At 39.6% G+C, this 21333-nt stretch overlaps 5 protein-coding genes across 9 annotated transcripts; 2 read left to right on the plus strand and 3 right to left on the minus strand.

Annotated features, from left to right (window-relative positions):
- Positions 1-257: 257 nt before the first annotated feature.
- Hmt4-20 (Histone methyltransferase 4-20) lies at positions 258-5068 on the minus strand. Of its 4 annotated transcripts, XM_018023893.2 has the most exons (9): positions 4762-5068; positions 3906-4138; positions 3666-3831; positions 3419-3589; positions 3214-3342; positions 2958-3147; positions 2474-2885; positions 776-2404; positions 258-710 (listed from the first exon to the last, which is right to left on the minus strand). In XM_018023893.2, the coding sequence occupies exons 2-9, from the start codon at positions 4118-4120 to the stop codon at positions 326-328; spliced, it is 3297 nt and encodes a 1098-aa protein (XP_017879382.1). In that variant the 5' UTR covers positions 4121-4138; positions 4762-5068; the 3' UTR covers positions 258-325. The 4 variants fall into 4 exon arrangements, with proteins under 4 accessions (XP_017879382.1, XP_026668941.1, XP_026668939.1 ...); XM_026813140.1 differs by having other exon boundaries at positions 258-695; positions 2474-3147; XM_026813138.1 differs by having other exon boundaries at positions 2474-3147.
- A 444-nt stretch (positions 5069-5512) lies between these two features.
- Positions 5513-7449, plus strand: LOC108624523 (mitochondrial ornithine transporter 1). Its single transcript, XM_018023906.2, has 5 exons — positions 5513-6176; positions 6294-6530; positions 6591-6766; positions 6829-7101; positions 7179-7449. Exons 1-5 carry the CDS (start codon positions 6092-6094, stop codon positions 7359-7361), a joined length of 954 nt encoding a protein of 317 aa, XP_017879395.1. The 5' UTR covers positions 5513-6091; the 3' UTR covers positions 7362-7449.
- On the minus strand, positions 7441-10099 carry LOC108624522 (uncharacterized). Its single transcript, XM_018023905.2, has 6 exons — positions 8844-10099; positions 8618-8779; positions 8388-8552; positions 8020-8326; positions 7662-7952; positions 7441-7598 (listed from the first exon to the last, which is right to left on the minus strand). Exons 1-6 carry the CDS (start codon positions 9836-9838, stop codon positions 7494-7496), a joined length of 2025 nt encoding a protein of 674 aa, XP_017879394.1. The 5' UTR covers positions 9839-10099; the 3' UTR covers positions 7441-7493.
- Positions 10100-10218: 119 nt separating this feature from the next.
- LOC108624416 (uncharacterized) lies at positions 10219-16568 on the minus strand. The gene is made up of 4 exons (XM_018023685.2): positions 15801-16568; positions 11281-11369; positions 11024-11216; positions 10219-10948 (listed from the first exon to the last, which is right to left on the minus strand). Exons 1-4 carry the CDS (start codon positions 15807-15809, stop codon positions 10829-10831), a joined length of 411 nt encoding a protein of 136 aa, XP_017879174.1. The 5' UTR covers positions 15810-16568; the 3' UTR covers positions 10219-10828.
- Positions 16569-19966: 3398 nt separating this feature from the next.
- On the plus strand, positions 19967-21261 carry SkpA (S-phase kinase associated protein 1 SKP1-related A). Of its 2 annotated transcripts, none has more exons than XM_026813184.1 (3): positions 19967-20090; positions 20491-20769; positions 20832-21261. In XM_026813184.1, the coding sequence occupies exons 2-3, from the start codon at positions 20491-20493 to the stop codon at positions 21039-21041; spliced, it is 489 nt and encodes a 162-aa protein (XP_026668985.1). In that variant the 5' UTR covers positions 19967-20090; the 3' UTR covers positions 21042-21261. The 2 variants fall into 2 exon arrangements, with proteins under 2 accessions (XP_026668985.1, XP_017879354.1); XM_018023865.2 differs by having other exon boundaries at positions 19968-20145.
- Positions 21262-21333: the final 72 nt, after the last annotated feature.

Consider the following 21333-nt stretch of genomic DNA (forward strand, 5'->3'; position numbering starts at 1 on the left):
TGTATATATAGCAATGAATTGGCTTACTTTAGAGAAAACTATAAATGTTCAGATAAATATCCACTAAATAGCGTGTATGTAAATGAAAATTGTCTACTGCTTCTTTTACTAGGCCTAAACTTTTCGTTGTCCAAAGAATGGAACGTAAGAGGAAATTTAATTATTGTAATTGTAAATCAAATTGACAACACGACAAAGTACGTTTCGTAGTTATAAAGCATCGGATAAACCGCGTTGTTATAGGACAAAGAAATCTGTTTTCTTTTAATATCTAGACTGTATTTATAATTTGTTCCGTGGGATTGAAAATCACCATTTATAGTTGTTAAGAATGCGGAAAGTCGATCGTATGCGTCTCGTTGCCGAAAATTAAACGCAACCTTTTCATCGGGGGTGGAGGCGGATCGAGGTTCAACTCTCGCTTCTTACGTCGCCTCTCGCGATCTCGAGTTTTATGTTTCTTCTTACGTCTACTCCCTTCGACACCTTCCACGCGTAACACTTCGTATTCCGGCTCGTAACTGTCCTCGCTCAGACTCGTACCCGACTCTACAGCGTCTTCTAAAACCGGGGAGCGTTTCATGCGGAGGGTAAGCTTCAATCTTCCAGTTCTCTCTGGAGTGGTTGGACACACTTGGCAATTGTTAAGTTGCCACTGGCAATCAGTAGGAGTTGGTTTTTGTACACCATCGGTACTAAAAGCAGACAGTCTGTAAAACGAAACGGTAACAAAGATATACTATTAAAAATGTAAAATTGAGATTTTATGATTCACCTCTTCAGACTATCCACGGAATTTTCTCTCAAACGGCCATTACTTTCGGAATCCGACAACTGATTCTGATTACAATTGGCAGGTGGCCATGGTTCCTGAGGAACTAATACTGGAGGTCCAGCTTTATTGCATTCATCGTCGTATTGCATCTCTTGTAAATGAGATGCGAGCTCGTGACGAGCCTCCTGTTTGCGTCGCATTATCGACGGTATTCTAATATCCTCTAGATTACTCTCCTTCTCGCTGAACTCGTAAATGTCGCCCTGTATACCCGAATCGTCGTCGGCCACGCCAATTTCCGCTGTAGACACTTTCTTCCGGTCTCGTTTCTGACTTCTCGTCAATCTACTCTTGGCTTTCTCACCCTTGTTCCGAGTTTTTGTAGCAGGTGCCGTGTTACAGTCGGTCATTCTCCGCTCATTTTGCAGTTCTTTTTTTAATTCAAACGATCTCTTCTCGCTCTGAAGTCTCTTTTTACTTTTGTGGGACCTCGACACCTCGTTCTTTCGTACAGGTTGATTTAAAATAGAATTACGAGTATTCTCTAAATTACACGCTTCGCTCAAATTGTAATCAGTTTCAGTTTCCATTGTATTAAAAATTTTATTATTCTCCTTACAAGAATTTACCGGGGAATTCAGATCTACGGCAAAAGGTTCAAGAGTTTCAGTTTCTGCAATCTCGGGCGCTTCGACGTTTACTGCGTATACATTGTTTCTGCCAAACAAATCGTCTTCTCGCCTCTCCTCAGTGTTTGTGTGTTCTCTCACAAAATCCATCTCGCCACATTCGTTGTCAATCGAGAGCTCGTCAGATACGAACCTGTCTAATTTGGATGTCTCGCTTTCCATCAAATGTTTAGCCAATGTTGAATTCGTCGAATCGATACACACTTTCATGTCTTCCGATTTACGCTTATCGAACGCGGAAATTGTTTTATGAACCAATGACGTTTGCTCTTTGTGTTTGCTAGAATAATTCTCATGCACAGATTCGTAGCTCTCCTCCTCCTCGTTTGAGACTTGCCTTTCAAGTTTGAAATATCTTTCAACACAACTGCTCGGCTTTATCGCGGGTGCGGTACAAATACCGTTTATGCCATTGGAATTCTCGGTTGAAAACAAATCGTAACGAGTCCTCGGGTGATGTTCTTGAGAGATGTTTTCATCGACCTCGTGTAAATCATGTAATCGAGCTTCGGGCATGGAACTTGTACGAACTGAATCACAGGTATTTGTACTATAGAGTTCTTTTTTAGAAATAAAAGTGTTATTATTATCTACCGAATTAGAATTAATTTCTACAACATCAGGTATTTCTTTTTCGTTCAATTTGCCATTTATTCCCTTGCCGTCTTTAACGGTTGCGCATTCAGTTTGCAAATCAGAACAGGTGGACTGTTCCAAGACATCGCGAAGCGGAGATTGAACACGGCAAACATCTTTGTTCGTATTACTTTCTGAATTTTGTAATCTAGAGTATAGAATTGTATCTTCCACCCTGTCAGAATCTTCTTTGCGATGACTTATATTTTCTACCTCGATGTTCGCTAGTACGGGACCGTTTAAACAGGGAGATCTAGTCCTCTCCGAAACTTTGTTCTTTTTCGAGTCTGTCTTTTTGTGAAGCCTGTAAAAAAAATTTTTAAATGCGAAACGGTCTCGACGTTACAACGTATTAAAGAATAAAAAGTTTCACCTGGAAGATCGGAGCGTGTGATTGTTCTTAACATTGTTCTGATGACTGTTGCCACCGTCAAATTTGCACAACTGTTTGTTCCGTAGATTTCTTGAGACCGAATTTGTAATAGCTGAGGGATGAGGTCGGGATGTTTGCAATACATTTTCACCATTGTTCGTAGTTGGCTGTTGCTGAGCAATGTCGGAGAACCGACACCCCTGTGCAATTAACAATTCCGCATCGTATTTTGTCAATCCCTTCCTCCGTAATTCCTTCATGCTGAGACTCTGTGGCGCGACCGCGGTATTACCAACCAGCAACCCGTTCCTCTCCGTGAGCGCAGTATCGGCTTGTTGCTTATTGCGATTCAACGGCTGTTGTCTGTGTTTCGTGCGATTAATGCGATTGTCTGTTTCTCGTAGACGGTATCCTGCAAGAATCGATAAATATGTACATACACGGCGGATCAAATCAGTCAAAGTTAACTCGTTCCGCAGAGTACCAGAAGAAAGTTCTTCGCCAGACTTCTTATTCGCGAACGCTCCTGTCCCCCTCCTCTCGCACGTTTCGCACTCGCAATAACAATTACCATCGCCGAAAAAATCCTCGCCATAGAAACACGTGATCTCTTCTCCTACCTCGATGTCGCGAAGAACTTTAACGCAGGCTGTGTCTCTCCCCGTTGCCACAAACTGCAAGTCAAACGATTAAACTTTCTGTTTTGAAAATTACTGAAACGGCCGTGCAGGTTCATCTACCTTGCAGTTGGGTCTGCAATCGTGATTAATATACGCCGCTGGGCCCAGCCATAACTGTGCACAATTTTTCCGGCAACTGAACATGACGGAAAAGTCATTTTTCCCCGGGTGCAACAACGCTGCTTCTTCCTGGAATCATAGTTCAGACACGTGAAAATGTGATGGGAGGTACAAATGTCACGTCCAGAATTTGTAAAAAGTGCACCTTCTCACTAAGTTCCGCTATGCACCCGACGAGACACGGTATTTTGTCATGTTTCAACCATTTCCTGGTCGCACAAATTTTGGCACCTTTCTGACCCTCGAGACTGTACCTGTAGCACGGCTCGATCGCGAATCCAGAATCTTTGTCGAAAACTTTCAAGTATCTATAAATCTGTAAGAACGAGACCAGCGTTAGACGGACAAAGTCTTGCAAGAACGTTTCCAGGATTTCTCTTATATCAACTTACGTGTTTCTCTAAATTTATTTGCTGCTGTTTAGATTTCGTGTGCGGGAGTCTTGCACCCCAATCACCACCCATTAATTTTTTATACGTTCTTTCATAATTTTGTGTTTGAATAAAATCACAAATAATCTTACGAAGTTCATCCTTGTTTGCTTTTAATGGCCTGTACCTAAATCGATAAACAGACATTTAAGTAACGTAGTATATTTGATGGAATTTGGAAACCTGTAAAGCTATTTATACCTAATGTTCATCTTGTGGGTAGTAAATCCAAGGTACGGGTCTAGCACGAGTGAAGTAGCTAGATCGTCATTGTCAGAGAGTTCTTTAGGTGTCATACCACCACAACTGCCAACATTGTTTGGTTGCATTTTTGCACCCACTAACCCACCCAATCGTCGCTCCTGCTTCCTTATTACAGCTGCTGAGCCTTGAATTGATAAACAATCCACCACCATTCTGCGTCTGTACTTTTACTGCGTGAATCAAACACAAAGTGATGCTTAGTCAAAACAGTCCAAACCAGAAGAAATCTTTATCCTTGTAGAATTCTCATCTTATTCTATTGTGCAACTTAAAACTTGTAGATGTTCTTGAAACGGGTATAGGTACAAAAGAACTCTAACAACAGTACAATTATATCACAAAGTGTAAATTTTGATATACTCTACACATGGTACTGATAATTCTTTATGTACATGTTTAATCCCGTAAATTAAGAATGTTTGAATTGAACTTGGTACGAGACAACAAGAAGGTGAATAAAAACAGTATTGTTTCAAGAGGATGCAAACTTCCAATTACCGTGGTACTACTACTACTCGACTGTCTCATTTCACTTCCGAGTCAAGAGCAGCAGGTCGGGTAACGATGGATTATGGAAAAGAATAGTCTACGAAACCGAATCGTCGGGATAATACGTTATTTTGACAATGTAATAGAAATATTTGGCGATCATGCTCCGAACGCTAATGGCGCAGACGAGCCAGAGCGCTCCTAGAGGCACGCTGCGCTCCAATTTAATGAGAGAATTTACTTTCGTATCGTGTAACTCAAAAATCGGTGGAATCGTTCGATTTCCATCGGAGATTATGCTCACCTTCGGAAAGCTCTCCTGGCAACAAGAATCACGCATTTTGCTAACAATCTCGGACTTTTTTCGAGTAAGACGAAGACGCGTTCGGATCTATCATGGCAGATTTACTACACCATATACACTTTCCCTACTTTCGTAATTCAAAAAAGACGATCATCGTACGGAATTTTATAATCATTTTACGACACGGATCGAACTTGAAGGTCCCCTTTATCGGAACAACTTAAAGAACGATGATCGTTCAAAAGAAAATGTGACTAAGAAAATCCATGTTTTGGAACTACAGACTGTGTCGCGTACGTCATGTATCTATCGCTCTCATGCATGTATNGATATATATTCTTGAATACAACGATCTAGTAACTTTCTCGATTTACCAAACGAAACGTGTAAATCTCAATCTCAATTATTTAATATTCCCTTTAATTCGTAAACGATCAGGTCAAGGATCTCTGCGATTCATAATTCTAATTCAGACTACCGATCGAACCAATTAATAGGGAATTGTTCTTATTCGTCTTTTTTTAAATCAGTCTGAACTAAAGTCGTTTCTATGGCAACTATACGTAGCATTATTCATTCATTGATAATATATAAAAATATTATTAGGGTCGTGTGATTACTGTAACACGTAGATTATATTTTACAATGTATTTCCTATCCTGTGCCTTGCGAATTCTAAATCTTCTTTGATCAATGCATTTCTGAATTTTCTTGTACAAATTTTTTATTCGAAGTAAACATATTTCTTTTTTAATTATTCAAGTTCGTAGTTGACGTTCCATCTGATGCCGAGCAGTACGATAAGGGAAAAAGTAGATTAAATAATCCAAAGTGCAGCCACTGTTCGTACGACAATGTTCTCGTAACAACCGGTTCAAAAGTCAAAAGAAACAAATATACATATATACAATTAATAAAATATAAAGTGATCACTTTGATCAAAGAACTGATTGTGCGCGTAATTTTTCAACAACCAGCGAGTAATTGCACGAGTCATTTGCATACATCAATATACGAAATTCGATTTTATCATTCATGATCGATCAACAATTACTATGTCGAAATCGTGTGATAGACTTTTCTAAATACGCGTGCGCGTCTCGGTAGTGGTGTGGTAGCATGTTTATTGTGCAAACAAGGAAGATATGAAACGAAAATGGAAAATAGCATACCTCGTCGAGTACCGAATAGACTTTCCTCCCTTTCGTTATCAAATAACAGATAGTAGATAAATGAGCACTTAAGCAAAGACCTCGTGTTAAGCTGTCATCTTGGCACAGTTCAGGCACTGTTCTTGTAGAAGACTTTGTTAGAATTACGGTGTACGAAAATGACGCTCGAATACACGGAGAAGGAAAATCAACGATTTAAAAGTGTAAAAGCAGGCTTAATCGACTTTATCGGTGGATCACTCGGTAATAATATCTTTCCTTTCCATCTCTCGGTCGTTAATAAATAAGCGAGGTGTTTCTAAAGAGTATTATGCTGTTTATCAAATTTAATTGATTCCCTGCTATCCTTTATATTTATAGGGGGGATGGCACTTGTCTATGTCGGACAACCGTTAGACACAGTTAAAGTTAAAATGCAAACGTTTCCTTCCATGTATAAAGGAATGGTAAGTTGCTTTTTGCAAACGTTAAAAACAGACGGGATAAGACGTGGATTATATGCAGGGACAGTGCCTGCGCTAGTTGCAAACGTTGCAGAAAACTCGATACTGTTTGCTGCATACGGAGGATGTCAGAAAGCTATTTCCAACGTTTTAGGTATTACAATGATATGTTCATTCAAATCTTTAACGATTTAAACAAATGGATTTAAAATAGGTATACAGAGAGTAGAGGACCTGACATCGATTCACAATGCATGGGCCGGATTCTTTGCTGCATTTTTCTCTTCATTAACTTTGTGTCCTACGGAACTTGTAAAGTGTAAGCTACAGGCTATAAGAGAAGTTCAAATGGATACGATCCAAGGAAAATCATCGGTAGCTGTGATCGGGGTAATTAAGAGAACGAAAATCATCGAGAGCTCGAGTATTGAGGAGATCCGTATATTGTTTAGAAGCAAATTGGGCCGTGGGGATTGACGAGCCAAATTCTCAAGGAACAAGGCATAAGAGGCTTTTTTACTGGTCTATCGTCGACGATAGCACGTGAAATGCCCGGTTACTTCTTTTTCTTCGGTGGCTATGAGGTTACCAGAGAACTCTTGGCAAAACCGAACCAAAGTAGAGATGAAATTGGATGGCAAAAGACAATGGTAGCTGGTGCTGTCGGAGGGACTGTGTTGTGGCTTGTAATATTTCCAGCAGACGTAGTTAAAAGTAGGATACAGGTTCGTGACATTCTCTATCTATCTAATCGACATATTCTACTCTAGTTCGAACGAATAACGTGTTTCTTACTTTCAAGATAAAAAATATAAAAACTCCGGCGTTGACAGTTATGAGAGATATTGTCAGAAACGAAGGTATCAGTTCCTTATATAACGGTTTAAAACCGACGTTGATAAGAACTATACCAGCAACAGCTACATTATTTGTAACATATGAATATAGTAAAAGATTCATGCTGAATCTTTTCGAGGCTAGCTGAAGATTGGAATTATGATCGTAGCAGAAATTGTGTATATCGTTTTTTTACATCATGGCGTGACTAAATAAATGTGCTCGAATTCATTGAATATCTTATTCCTTCACGGCAATTTATTTTTCTAAACCAAACACGTTACGTCTTCGATAAATTGTGACTAGTCTCTTCGAAAATCAATTGCCTCAAATAATTCTCTTTTTCATTCTCCTGAGAGAGGTAGTTCCATTTATCTTCAGCAATCTGCGAAAATTGTACAATTGTATTGTCGCGTTCAAATTGGAATATCGTTATAATGAAAATTACCACGATCGGCGTGTAGCCAATAGTTTTAAGCTGCCTGTATTTTCTGTGCACATTCCCGATGTATCCATCGTGACCCATCACGTTTACTATGTTAGGTACTGCCAGTATGATCTTCCATTTGATTCTTTGCAACTCATTGCTATTTATACTTTTAATCGAAGCCGGAGGCATTGCTGATAGAATGGGTTCAACGTCGACAGGATTGTCATGCTCGTCGAGACCCAAAATGATATCTTTATTTGCATAATGCGGTAAAATGTAGTCTACGCTCACATTCAATCCCAGTTTGTTCTGAAACAATTACATGTTCTCGTATCCTGTACCGTTTAGAATTCGTTCTACGACGCTGTCGGAGTACCTTGCATATAAATACGATTTCAGTCCTCAATTTTACGTTGTTGTCTTTCCTGTATACGTCGTCGTAATAGCTAAATTTCTTGGTCAAATATTCGTACAGCTTCTCTGACAACAGCGGTCCAGTGTAGTAAGGCAACTCGATCTTAATCGAGCAGTGTAAAATTAAATATTCGTTGGTCAACAACCGTAGATTACTCTTGTACGTTTTTTGTACAAACGAAGGCTCGAACGCAAATTGGATCAATTCCGGCACGTACAAGTTCTTAATTGTCAAGAAGCTCAGAATACGTACGAAACATACTTGATACCTGTATTTAATGTACGATGTATAAAAAAGAGAATCAGGATAACGAACGTGTAAGAACTTACGTGTTAATCTCGTGCATCCTATACGTTTTATAGCTCATCATTATTTCATTGATAAGCCTGTGACACACGTCGGTGTAATAATTCGTGAAGGGTGTCACTGCACATATACCATATATGATCCTTTCAATGTCTTTCAATCTCGCTTGTTTCATCTCATTTATTACCCTTAAGGATCAATAGTGTCATTTAGAAACTAGTTTATTACTCCCTCTTCATATTCCCCGATTTACCTGTCTAGGATGCTGTTTATCAACTCTTCGTCGTATATGCGTATACCTCCCAACGCATGCATTATGTGAGTTAAACATCTCAACGATACTCTCGGTATTTCTGGATGTAACGCTTTCAATAATTGTTGAATTTCAAGCATACAGTACAGAGTTTCACTATATCTACAATAGTTGGACATTAGTCAAGAGTAAAATATTCTTTACATACAAGACATTATTTCTTTACCTTAGAATCTTCATAACTGACGCAACGTTACTGCTGTCCATGTGATTGAGACATGTAGTAAGCTTTTTCAACATAGCTGACATTAAGTTCCTGTTTCTAATGCTCCTTTTTTGTAAGAAGAAGCCTCTTGCTATTATACCTATCTCATCTCCAGTAAGGTCTTCAATACAGTCTTCCAGGCGACATTCGATTTCAAACATGTTTATCTCCAGTGGTCCAATAGGTATATTTATAACAAATAACAACTGAACCAGCTCTTTCCCAGATAGTTTGTAATATTTACTGCCTAGCTTCCTTATTGCACGCCACAAGTAATCAGACTCGTGACGCTGAAGCTGATAAAATGCGTCTACTATCAATAACATTTCCTGAACGTTTGACTTGAAGAAATGTTTGATACATTCCTTGTCCAACGCCTTGAAAAACCTTCTAGAAATATAATCTCTCTCTATTACATCTTTTAACGCGACTAAATGTTGCATCAGTGTTTTAATCTGGTCGCTATCCAATTCCGAAAGCTTTGGGGTGAGAGCCTGCAGTATGGAATCGACGAGCGATTTCTCGAAACGCGAGCCGCATAAATGGCAGTACGTTAGTTTCTTCATGTCATTCATTATGTCTTGCACAGATTGATTGTGCCATTGTTTATTGTACAGCTCCTCGATTTCTTCGGATGTAACTGTCGCCGTTGCTCTTATCGGCGACATGATTGTATTGTCATAATACTTCGAGTTTTGCAAGTAGCTATGTATGATTTTATGTTCAGGTATCGTGATCTCGCATTTCTCTATATTCTGCCTACAGGGTTCATTAACTGCACTGCTCTTGTGTCTATTACTCGATAAAAAATATCTTCCTGGACAGCCTCGAAATTCATTGTTAAAAATCGAGTAATTGCTCTTGCTGGTGTAGTACGATCGTTTGTATAACCTCTGAAACAGAGTTCTCGTGCGGTTGCATTTATAGTTTAGAATTGTTTTAACAATGATATCCATTTTTTTATATCTAATTAAAGAACGTAGAGCTCTCTGAGTTCGATTATTGTTTTAAAGAAACTTTTCACATCCGGTAACGATTCATCTAACATGTACAATATCATTAGAACCTTTGAGTCAAAGATTAGAATGGTATCATGGTATTAAATTGTTCCTCAAATTAATGGAGTATTTACGAACCCGTTCATTGAGGAGTTACTTTGAATCTTTATTTTATTATTAGCTAATGGTATAAAATATAATTCTTAAAAAAGGAAGCAAGTTTATTTTATTTTCTATCGTTTTACCGATTGTATGCGCATGCGAAGACACGTGGGCACGTGGATTCTGTGTTCAACATCCCAGAATTCTTTTGAATATGTGGAAATGTGTTTCAACTCGTGTCGATAATTGAGTTCAATAGAAATGTTTAAGTTTTTCCACGTGCCGAGTGACGTTTCGAAAGGGTTCAAAGATTCTACGACAGAGATAGGAGTCATTGTTTAATTTTAGTTAGGATTCATCTGGATTGCAACGGTATACATCAACAAGAATGCACGAAATTAGCGTTAAAGAGCCAACGTGTCAACTAAATAGAATTTCTCTTCAAACACATAAAGCAGTTTTGTGATGTTTGTTTGAAATTTATTTATATTCATATGTACAAGAATTTACATATACATTAATCATACATTGAGTAGATACGTACAACACTTTAATTCCGTACTTTCTTTTCCGTAAGGATAATTGGAGGACGTTGATTCGAATTTCAAATGTACTTCTCTTATGCCACAAAACATGTATATTGTTGACAACGTGGATACAATTGTTTAATCTGATTGAGACATTAAAGAAAATAAGGAGAATGACGACAGAGCAGAAAGATATTTAGAAAGGAGGGTACAGAGTTTTGTTTCACATTCACAGGAAGAAGGATCGAATAGGTATACATCTCGAAAAGTATGAAAAAGTGCGCGGGTCGAACGACTGTTGATTTCCAAATTAGTTCGTTTAATAGCTGTCCGAGGATTCCAGTTCCGATAAGAAATTCTCCATCAAAGCCTTTCGTTCGTCCACTTCGTCGTTCCTTAACTTGTGTCGAACAGATCGCGCAATGTCCTTTTGTAAATCCTAGAACAATTCAACGATGGTTTGTTGTATCGCGATCGGTCCTACGATTCTTTTCCTTTTAACTGATGTTCATACGTTATTAAGGAGAGCGGCCAAGAGCTTTGACTTCGACAGCGTAACGTAGGGATAAGTACGACGCCTCTCTTCGATCTCCCGAATGCAATTTATTGTTCCTTCGTTACCCTCGCACTCCGATCCATACGTAATCGGAAACATTGCACGTTTCCTCGACATTGTACCCCTACAGGTGTGGTGATACGGATACATTCTACGAAAAAGAGATTGCACGATCAGAGCTCGTTCCTCGCGGAGTCTCTTAAAAAGATACGCACTCGCAATTCACGCTTTCTTCCCCGTGGACATGGAAGTAGCACAGTACGACGGCGACGAGGACGATGCATCGTTGGACGAATACCACGAGCTGGGGATTTAAAAATATGTTACTGAATTCTACATGTCTCTGTGTCCGAATTGTCAGTCGGACGATTTCATTAAAAATCGATATCAGATTTCCATTTATTTTCAATTTGATAGAGGCAAAGGGGATACTTGTTCGTGGGTGTATCACCTAATTTGTGCTACCTCGTTCTTTTCCAGACGCTGTTTCGTTATTTGTGGCAAAATATTTCGAGTAGAAAGTATCGGAATCGCAATACACCCTCTCGCTAAGGGTGCAATAAGTATAAGGGAGCATCGTATTTTTATAACGAATCGCGAATCAAAGTTGGAAGTTTCGTATCGATTCCATCCAGCGAGATTATAATTTGAAATCAGACACTTGCGGTTCGCCGTTCTTGCTTTCCCTAATGGACGAAACGAATACGACATTTATTGTTTTGAACCGATACGCGCCTCCGAGCAATTTACTCGTGGTTGATCGTCTCAATCGTAGTCAATTAATCAATTTCCAATTCGCGTCTACTGCTTACCGGCAGGATATGTGTCGACGCGATTCGATTCCGCGGAGCGTTCGCCCCTCGCGCATTCGTACACGTATTATCTAGGTCCGATAAAAAAATCGCGAAAGATGATTTGATCATTATCGGTGAAACGGTACGTCGAGCCTCAAGACGTTCCCTGGGTTTACACGGGATGATAATCCTTAACGCGTCCTCTGGGTGCTCTTTCGAACGATTTTCCATGTAATCAAGATATAAAACCGTACGACGAGGGCGGAGTTATGTTCACCGTTTTGCATTTTAATGTATTCTTGAAGAATCTTTGAAGATTGAAACTATCATCTCGACAAAGTAGATGCGCACGTACCATCATATACCTCCGTTAGAATCTTTTCTCTCTTCTTCGTCAAAAGGCGTTTGGTTTTAATTTATGATCAATTAAGGAAGAACTAAACAGTCGTAATTGCAGTGAAGTTTTTTGTATAAGAAAACAAGCTGCTTCGTTTCTAGCCATCTGTCCCATTAATTTGGAATTTGTCAAAGGAACCACTGAATTGGCTATATGGGCACATAGTATGTGGTGACGAAACCGCGTGTCGCACATGATTAATTTTAGCTAATTGGTGGCAATCTCAATTGCAGAAATTATGCAAATTGGTCAACGGTGTACGACCGAAAAAGTGGTATCAATCGAATTAGTGAAACCATCGTGAGAACCGTCTAGAGGAGTACATCGATCTTGTTGTAGGAACCGGTCTGTCAATACTTGCCAGGGACGTTCCGCGTCCGTTAAAAATTCTTATTAAGGAATCGGGCATTTATTAAATCGGAAACAGGCTTTTTACGACGCCGTTCATTCGCGACGGCAATATATCGCGTTATATTTTCCGTTTCGCGCTGGTACTAATAATCTTGGGAACACGAGACCAGAGGGTTCGCTTCTCGAAATGTAAGTTGGAATCCGTGGGTTTTAATTGAGAAAAGCTGACGCGCTCTTCGGAACGTAGGACACCTACGTAATTTTTCACCTTTTTTTGTACCCGCTGTTGTATCGCGCTGTTAACGCGGCTACCGGCATTGTCGTCTATATTTCTTCATTAAGAAATACTCCGCGTCGCCGTGGCAACGTGTATACCTGTACTTTAGACAATCTCATTAAAACTCATCGAATAGATATTTAACACTAAACCTACCGACGTTTTACACATCTATTTCTATCGATGGCGATCAAAGCAACGCTTTTCAAATAAACATTATATTCTTTTCCAGTTGATTATAGATAATACAGAATTTAGCATAGGCNTTTTCAATTATAGGAAATGCGTTTTTCTAAGGTACGTAAACTTTTGGGATTGACTGTACAGCCAATACATCCTTAAGTAATATGATAGAAAATAATCTGAAAAGCGGTCATTTGACCGCTCCGGTAGGTTTAGTGTTAGCTTCAAAGTTGTTCAGAACGTTTTTCTACTCCGGGAGATTATTTTGTTTTCCAATTTAAGACGACGAAATTGTATAGACTTTACTTTCACGTAGACGCCGAGACTTTTCAGTCAAATATTAATTATCGAGGGGAATAAATATCATTTATGCGTAGGTTTTGCAGTAAGTCGCTCGGTCTTTCCCCTTTGACGATATCAATTACCCGTTTTTCGTGGAACCTTTGTTTGCATGGGTTCGCCGTGCAATATCGACTAATCGAAAATTGTTAACATAGTGATATGTAAGTTTAGCGCGGTGGCTGAAACGGTCTAATAAGATACGTGGGCGAATCTTTAAACGTTTCTCCCGAGTCACTCGTCATTCGAGCTTTACGTTTTGCTTGAGGCTAACTATCTGCTTATTAAAGTATCTAAATATCGAACAACAATTTAAAAGTGCATCTCTGTTCATTAACAGAGATTCGTTAATCTCCGATATCTGATATTTATTAAAAACAGCAAATTGTGTTATCGATATTTGAGAATTAATAGATTCGCTTTAGTCGCTGATTATTCCTGTTTTTCATTTTCATACAGGATTGGATTTCCTCCTTGTGAACCTCTCGTTACATTTGTGCGATCATTAGTAGAAAAGTGCACTGTTTGCAGTATGAAAAACGGACCGTTCGTTTTGAACGGAAACGAATACCCACGCTACATTTTTTCAATCTTTTTATCTCTGAATGAAACCGAAAAGTCTGCTAAATTACTATTGCTTCGTTTTAAAATCCAACGTATTAATATTATACTTTAAGCATTCCAATTTTTGTACCTTCTCTTCATTGTCCTACTTTGTCCTACAATTTGTGGTTACTAGGGGAAGCAATTACGTTGGGAAGATTTGAGAGAAATTCGTATGCAAACAGGAGAATTTAACACCGTTTAAAGTGCTTGCTCGAGAGATACAGTAATTCCAAAGTGGACACGTTCTACAGAAAAGTATCAGTTATTTACATTTGATCTGGAGCCGCTAATCCACGGGGCCGATTGGAGAGATCAAACAGAAATATGAGTCGATCGCAAATAATCATATAGAGAGGGATGTACGAGGGCGAAGTGTACGCGAACGAAAATAAGTAGGGGAAAAGCTAGAAACGCACGATTTAACTCCTGTCTCGTATGTGGGACGTCTTGGCGACTCTCTGTCTGGTGGCATACAAAAAGCTCTTCATCCTCCTGACTCCCCTCTTCGCCACTACGTTTTTACTCTATCGTTCAGCGTCGTGTCCTTTCAACGACTCGGATGTCCAAAATCCTTGCTAGTCGCGCGGTCTCCTCCCTAGCGAATTCATTTCAATCGAATCTCACCGAGAGACATTTCACTCCCAGCACTCTCAAATTCCGCGTACGCGTTTACGCGAGTATCTACGACTCTATCGAATGAACCCCTCTTTTCCTCGTCACGAATAAACTTCAAACGACGTCATTTCCGGTTCGTCCTGTTACGACGGCGGGAACGAAGGAGTACATCGTAATCAAATAAAAAGTGCGAGAGATCACTAATATTCAAACACTCCTCCGCGGCGATCAATCACCGTCGCGCGTCGCATTATCAGCAAAAGTTTTAAAACAGAGTCGTTCGTAATTGAGCTTATGAAAAGTTACTCTCTCGGTTAATTTTATGCACGCGTATACATGACCGTTCGATACGTTGGATTAAACACGGCTCCGATGTCTCTATCTTGAGAATATGATATCTATCTCTGGTCGATGGTCGTCTAGCAAACAAGGAGATACAACAAGGAACAAATTGGCCATAGACACGTCCCTTGGAATTGCAAGTTTGCCCAATAAATTTTATCCAATGTCAGATTTATAGGGGGACGCGGTCGACCGCCTTCGCAAAGTAATTGTTACATTTCGATGATGATCCCAGGAAAAAGTCTTTCGGACAGATCTTGCAGATACATAAAATATACTGGCTTTAATGTAATTCACTAAACGTTTTGCAAAGGATAGCTTCGCCTGGCTAAACTTTTATGAAGACTACGAGTAACTAGAGATAGACTCTTTACGACTGTATCGATGGTATGTATCTGTTCCACGGTCAACTTTAATGTGAAACGATGGGAACGTGCTCCTCTCGAGTATAACGAGTCATGTCACACGTGTTAGTTACCTATAATAGACTATAACAGCCGGTATGGAAATCGTTAAATATTCCGAAATTTCCCCCAAGGATCCTCGTTACAGACAACTAGCTATACGCGATATTCTCGTCCTAAACAACTCGGCACCGGTAACATTAACGTCACTTACGGGGAAAAATTGAGGAAACGAAATATTTGATCTAAACTCGATACACGTCACACCTCTGTTTTCCTTTGCCTCTGTCCCTAAACCGAAGGCGACTTTAAACTAGGAACACGTGGCTAATGAATTGCCTAAAGTTTCAACGTCGCACTTGTAATTTAAAACCGCGTATACACGAGAGGAGTAACGGATAATTAATATTTTGACGATTACACTTACTGATGTCATGTTTGCGACGGAGGAAGTAATCGCAAGTCCAGGAAATGAGTCAGTCGACGGCTGGAGCAACTTTCCCGAAGACGTTAACTGTAAGTCTTGATGATGATTCAGATGGCACCCACGAGGTGGTCACGAGGCCACGAGTCTCGCTGCCGAAACTGGCTTGTCTCTTGATCGTACGAACAAAGAGGGGGTGTTTGGTACCGCGAGAGCTTGGACTTTGGAGGTCAGAGGGCGAGTGATTGGTGGAGCTTGCGCGGGCCACATTTATACTGCGACCACTCACCCCTCTTCCACGTTCTTCTTCTGTACCACCAAGAGATTCAAAGCTGTATTCACCACCATTGGTACCAACACCACCGACTTGTTCCTCCTCCACGTTATTACGGCCGCCCCGTGTGTATGATACACCCTCTGTTTCATTACGTCACTGGGTTCGGACTCCACCCCGCGGGAGATGATATCACGAGAAGCCCGTCGTCGAAAATCGCCGATCTCGATGAAAAACTGTTTTTTCGTACGGGCGAACGTCTTACGTCGGATTTATGAATGGACTTCTATGAATGAAACCTCCGAGCGGCATGCGAGCACGTCTCGCATTATACGTATCTCGTCTCACGTTTATACGTATCGATATTTCATTTATTGCTATATCAGCGTCCTCGAACACGATGTCATTTAATTAAGCTTGGCGTGAACTCTTCGTTCGAAATCAGTTTTGCGAAGATTGGATCCAATTCAAAACTATTTCGAGTCATTTCTTCTGGCAATAATTTCAATCTCGCGGATAAAAGTACTTTTCGATTTACAGAAAATCTATATAGATTTCTCTCCACCCGATTTAGAAGTGTTTCGAACAGGAAATGCATCGAACGATTTGATAGCGTTTTCGAATTTGATAAATCGACGTTGAGGGTAAGATTATGAATGAGCTGTATTTTAGATGGGCAGTTATCTTGGCACGTGTTGCGGTCCTTGGAGGAATGCCCATTTTCGTTGATCAACTAATTTAAACGAACTCTACTCGTGGCACTTCGTTCGCGTTATTTACTCTGTCCGAAGCGAGATTACTTTCTCTTCGAATATCAATTCATTTCGTATTTGCACACCCAATGGTCATAGCCATTGTATTTTGATGTATTAAAATACTCGTTGAATCATTCGACCGAAAGAAATCCCATCTCTCCCCTTCTTCTTACGTCTTCCTAGGCATTGTTCCGATTCTCGTTCATCACGGTGCACGAGGAGAAGCCCAGAATCCAATCGATCAACCTGATCAGTTAGCATTTCATTTCATTAATCGACATTTAAGGGAAAGAGGCGAACGATGGTGTTACATATACGAGCAACTAAGAATCCGATCAATCAGTAGTTGTGAATATAAGTAAGTTTCGAGAGACGAAACGTTTATAATAAGATGGTAACTCGATATCAATCTCGAAACCTCTCGAGGAACCTCTCGGCGATGGTTGACGAACACAAGAATTACAGAACCGAGGGTTTTTTTTTTTGAGGAATAATTAACTCGCAACGCCCGCGTAGATCTCATTAAAAACGACAGGCAAGACTTGGCAGGCAGGTATCTGTTTAATGCGAAAAAGCAGTCGTTCGCTTTTCCTTCTTCCTCCTCCTCGCTTCCTCGCATGGGAAGAAAAGTTCACAATGTAACAGAAAAAGCGAAAACAAATGTCATACATCCGTTCAACCTCGTTCACGATCCCTATATCCCTGAATGGGTTAAGCGCCACTTCTGTTGTATTTAGGTCTAGATTTTTTCCTTAGATAACTGCTACGTCTCCGGTAATAGAAACATCTCTATTGTCGAGTCGTTGTTAAAGGAATTTTCCTGGTCGACGTCCATTCCATTCTGTACGATAAGAAGCCAGGCCCGACCCTCTCGGTTCGTCTCGTTTAATTAGCTCTTGAAATACACAGTCGTCAGGTCAATGAAATCGTAATGACTTTTCTTATCCGCAGGTTTTGCGCGGTGCATCCGGGAAAAAAAGCGTGCGAACGGCAATAATCATCGTGAATAACGGCAATTAATTTGCAATTACCGTTGTGTCTATTCGACAGAAGCGAGACTAGAGAGCAAAGAAATTAAAAGATAAAAGAGGAAGCGTATTTTGAAGACGTATGGAGGATGTTGAGTGGCGCCTTCGAGGCGAAAGATCCGCGTAATTCGGCATTTATCACCGCGATTATTACGAACCGCGGATTAGCTGTATCGACGTGCGTCACAGGAAACGTTCTCGTGATTTCATTACCCCCTTTCGCCAATTTCTGGCTCGATGATCTTTGTTGAAATCGTGAGTCGAAGAGAGCCAATTTCGTTTGAAACGCATTTGGATCGGTTACGAAAATTGGTGGTTTACGAAAAGAAAAGCAAAGACTAACTTAACAACTCGTTAACGTTTATTACGATTGCAATCGCCTTTTCTAACGGTTATACAAGGTTTACAATCTCGTAAGTTAGATTTTCTCTGTCCTGAATCAAATACAAATTCCTCCCTCGAACTTTTACAGCTTCGTTAATTAGCAGTGATCTTATGCTCGAACGGTTTTTAAACATTGATCATCTTAATGGAACGTCTAATCGGTACAGGAAATATTTACGTAATCGCGCGTTAAACTGGGAAAGATTGCAAACTGCACAGACTTCGGGATACAATGAAACGATCATTAAATGGAAAGTAAATTTCCACTTAAACGCAAGAGTCAAGGATTTAACTCTTAAAGCGTGTAATCGATGTTTTGGGCGATCTCGAAGCAACCTGGCGCCTTCTGTTCAGCCACCCTTCCTTGCTTTTGCTTCAGCCCTTAGGCTCACTACCCCGAAAGCTTCCATTGTCAGGCTTGATCTTTTTCCGCGCTATCATGACCGACAGTTTAACATTTCACTCATAGCGAAATGAACGTACTTTGTTTTTCTTTCCACAGGACATCGTAAAAAAATATAATGTTTTTCGAGAACTTTTAAATGCCATTCGGTCGTTGGTTGAAACGTGCGTGAAATTCGTTTTTCCTGCTTCGGGCCAACTCGCATTAATGCACCTTTCGACGCATTGGTAATAAAACTATCCCCGCGGTTTCACATTCGATGGATCGATCGGAGAGGAAACTTTTTGAAACAGCAATCAAATTGCCTGAGCCAGGGACAACGTTGCTCAGAACTTTCTCGACAACAGCCATGTAATGAGAGGAAACGTGATTTACATAACGAATACTAGGAAAAAAAATTGCTAATTCATATTTCACGAAACTGAATATTTTAAAAGAGGAGATTAAGGAATGAATGAGAGGGTAGAAATAAACTAAAGTATAATGCTTTTCATCACTAGTACTTATAGCAACGAAAGCAGCCGATATAAAAAAAAAGGGAAGGATGAGGGAGGGTGAAGGAGAGACTTATGAGAGCAAAGGCTGAGGGAACGTGCGTAGGCTGCTGGCGCCTAGACCCGAGCAACCCTCTCTCGTATGGACCCACTTCTCGTTTATGCATTCCGACTTTCACAGATTCTTGGGAGAGAATCGCTCGAGTAATACTAGAGCATAATTTTATAAATCAAGGGGATCACGTTCTTTCTCATTTTTATCGTGCAACGAAAATCGCAGGATTATCACGGTGGAGAATTACTACATCATTTTTTCAATACAATACCTACTAATTTCTTTATAATTTCCATATCCAATGATGCTCTCGTAGGCGCCACGGAGATGGGATGAAAGTTATTTCTAAATATCGGCGTCAATTATTATTGTTGACTTTGTAACTTTTTCTACAATCTACTACTGTAATTCTCCCGCTCCTTGTATATTTTCATGTATATAAAGATCTTTTTAATCTGTGTAATAAATAAATAAATAGACTACCCTCAGTATTAAAGGAAGTAAAAGGTTCCTATGCATACAGCTTCACACTCTAAGAGCTCGCAATGAACACTCTTTAATGATTCTTTAATTTCATCAAGAGCTGTATAAAGTTTCCGAAAGTCCCAAGTATCTACTGATTCTGTATCCAAACCATTTAGGCATTTATGATATAATTTTGAAATTTTAGTATTGTAGAATAAATAAAATAAAAATTGTGCATCAATATCAGCATTGTGGCGTCCTCTCACGTCGGCTGTAAACGCTCTACGAAGTTTACGTTCCCCTTCTCTCCATAACGCTACAAAGAGGAGCTGAACCGATAGAAAACGACCATTCCTTCGAGTGCGAAAGAATACAACAAGGGGATAGAGGAAAGAGCGAAACAGAACAAGAACCTTCTGCTTTTACGGGTGAACGGTAGCAAATTATTCGATACAAATTTCATTACATTGTCCGGATTCAGGGTTTCACGGTAATTATACAAACATTTCGCGATATTTGAGATACGATGTTTTCTCTGTGACTACATGCTGTGTGTCAATATTTTGTATATCAGAACTTGGCACGAGAAAATGTCGTTAGCATTAGGTGCAGTTTTTATCCCTGAAAATATTTTAAATTTGATCGTACTATCTATAATATAAATGAAAGAGAAATGCTTCGAAGATATTCCTCGAATAATATCTAATTCATTATTCTTGATACACGCCAAGGAGAGAAATAGTCGCTCGAGGAAGATATCTTGTTGATGTGCGAAACATTCTGTTGAAGGTTAATGAATGGTGTTTTGTACAGCAAGGAAATAATTTCTTTTCAGATGCCTAACATCAAACTCCAAAGTTCGGACAGCGAAGTTTTCGAAGTGGACGTCGATATCGCGAAATGTTCAGTTACTATAAAAACGATGTTGGAAGATCTGGGAATGGACGAGGACGAGGATGAAGTCGTTCCTCTACCAAACGTTAATTCAGCTATTCTCAGAAAGGTGATACAGTGGGCCACATATCATAAGGATGATCCTCCACCACCGGAAGATGATGAGAATAAAGAGAAACGTACGGACGACATAAGCTCTTGGGATGCAGACTTCTTGAAGGTGAATATCAAATTTGTAAAAAGGATGAAATGGAAATTGGCAAATGTTCCAATAAATTACAGGTTGACCAAGGGACACTATTCGAATTAATTTTGGCAGCTAACTATCTCGATATCAAGGGTCTCTTAGATGTGACATGTAAAACTGTCGCTAATATGATAAAAGGAAAAACACCTGAAGAGATTCGTAAAACGTTCAATATAAAGAACGATTTTTCTGCCTCTGAGGAGGAACAAGTTCGTAAAGAGAATGAATGGTGTGAAGAGAAATAGATTAAAACGTGTTCATGGACGTTTAGTCTTGCGTTTGTTAAATTAAATCTCAATGTTAAACATCTTTCCCATTATTATCACATCTTTCCGTTATTATTTTAATAATTTTATAAATATTTCATTTCCAAATTATTTTGTAACATATTTGGTGTAACGTTGTATAATGTAGTACATCACACAACAATAAATATCATCAATGGCTAATTATTAAAAAAATTAATTCGGTTCACTGTATTAATGAATATGTCACCTAATATACTACAATCTGCCGGGATTACACCAATTATTGACG

This window comes from Ceratina calcarata, unplaced genomic scaffold, assembly GCF_001652005.2.
Source record: "Ceratina calcarata isolate Rehan_Ccalc_2016 unplaced genomic scaffold, ASM165200v1 scaffold310.2, whole genome shotgun sequence".
Taxonomy (NCBI): domain Eukaryota; kingdom Metazoa; phylum Arthropoda; class Insecta; order Hymenoptera; family Apidae; genus Ceratina; species Ceratina calcarata.

What these genes read in the sequence shown, in the direction of transcription:
- Hmt4-20 (XM_026813138.1), bottom strand. Translation starts at nt 4,120, where the DNA reads ATGGTGGTGGATTGTTTATCAATTCAAGGCTCAGCAGCTGTAATAAGG. An exon ending in AAATAAATTTAGAGAAACAC is followed by an intron (nt 3,590 to 3,665) that starts GTAAGTTGATAT and finishes TCGTTCTTACAG; the next exon opens with ATTTATAGATACTTGAAAGT. An exon ending in TAGCGGAACTTAGTGAGAAG is followed by an intron (nt 3,343 to 3,418) that starts GTGCACTTTTTA and finishes CTATGATTCCAG; the next exon opens with GAAGAAGCAGCGTTGTTGCA.
- LOC108624523 (XM_018023906.2), top strand. Translation starts at nt 6,092, where the DNA reads ATGACGCTCGAATACACGGAGAAGGAAAATCAACGATTTAAAAGTGTA. An exon ending in CTTTATCGGTGGATCACTCG is followed by an intron (nt 6,177 to 6,293) that starts GTAATAATATCT and finishes TTATATTTATAG; the next exon opens with GGGGGATGGCACTTGTCTAT. An exon ending in TAGTTAAAAGTAGGATACAG is followed by an intron (nt 7,102 to 7,178) that starts GTTCGTGACATT and finishes CTTACTTTCAAG; the next exon opens with ATAAAAAATATAAAAACTCC.
- LOC108624522 (XM_018023905.2), bottom strand. Translation starts at nt 9,838, where the DNA reads ATGGATATCATTGTTAAAACAATTCTAAACTATAAATGCAACCGCACG. An exon ending in AGGATGCACGAGATTAACAC is followed by an intron (nt 8,327 to 8,387) that starts GTAAGTTCTTAC and finishes CATTAAATACAG; the next exon opens with GTATCAAGTATGTTTCGTAC. An exon ending in TTGGCTACACGCCGATCGTG is followed by an intron (nt 7,599 to 7,661) that starts GTAATTTTCATT and finishes CAATTTTCGCAG; the next exon opens with ATTGCTGAAGATAAATGGAA.
- LOC108624416 (XM_018023685.2), bottom strand. An exon ending in GAAGAAAGCGTGAATTGCGA is followed by an intron (nt 11,217 to 11,280) that starts GTGCGTATCTTT and finishes TCTTTTTCGTAG; the next exon opens with AATGTATCCGTATCACCACA. An exon ending in TGGCCGCTCTCCTTAATAAC is followed by an intron (nt 10,949 to 11,023) that starts GTATGAACATCA and finishes GAATTGTTCTAG; the next exon opens with GATTTACAAAAGGACATTGC.
- SkpA (XM_026813184.1), top strand. Translation starts at nt 20,491, where the DNA reads ATGCCTAACATCAAACTCCAAAGTTCGGACAGCGAAGTTTTCGAAGTG. An exon ending in GGGATGCAGACTTCTTGAAG is followed by an intron (nt 20,770 to 20,831) that starts GTGAATATCAAA and finishes AATAAATTACAG; the next exon opens with GTTGACCAAGGGACACTATT.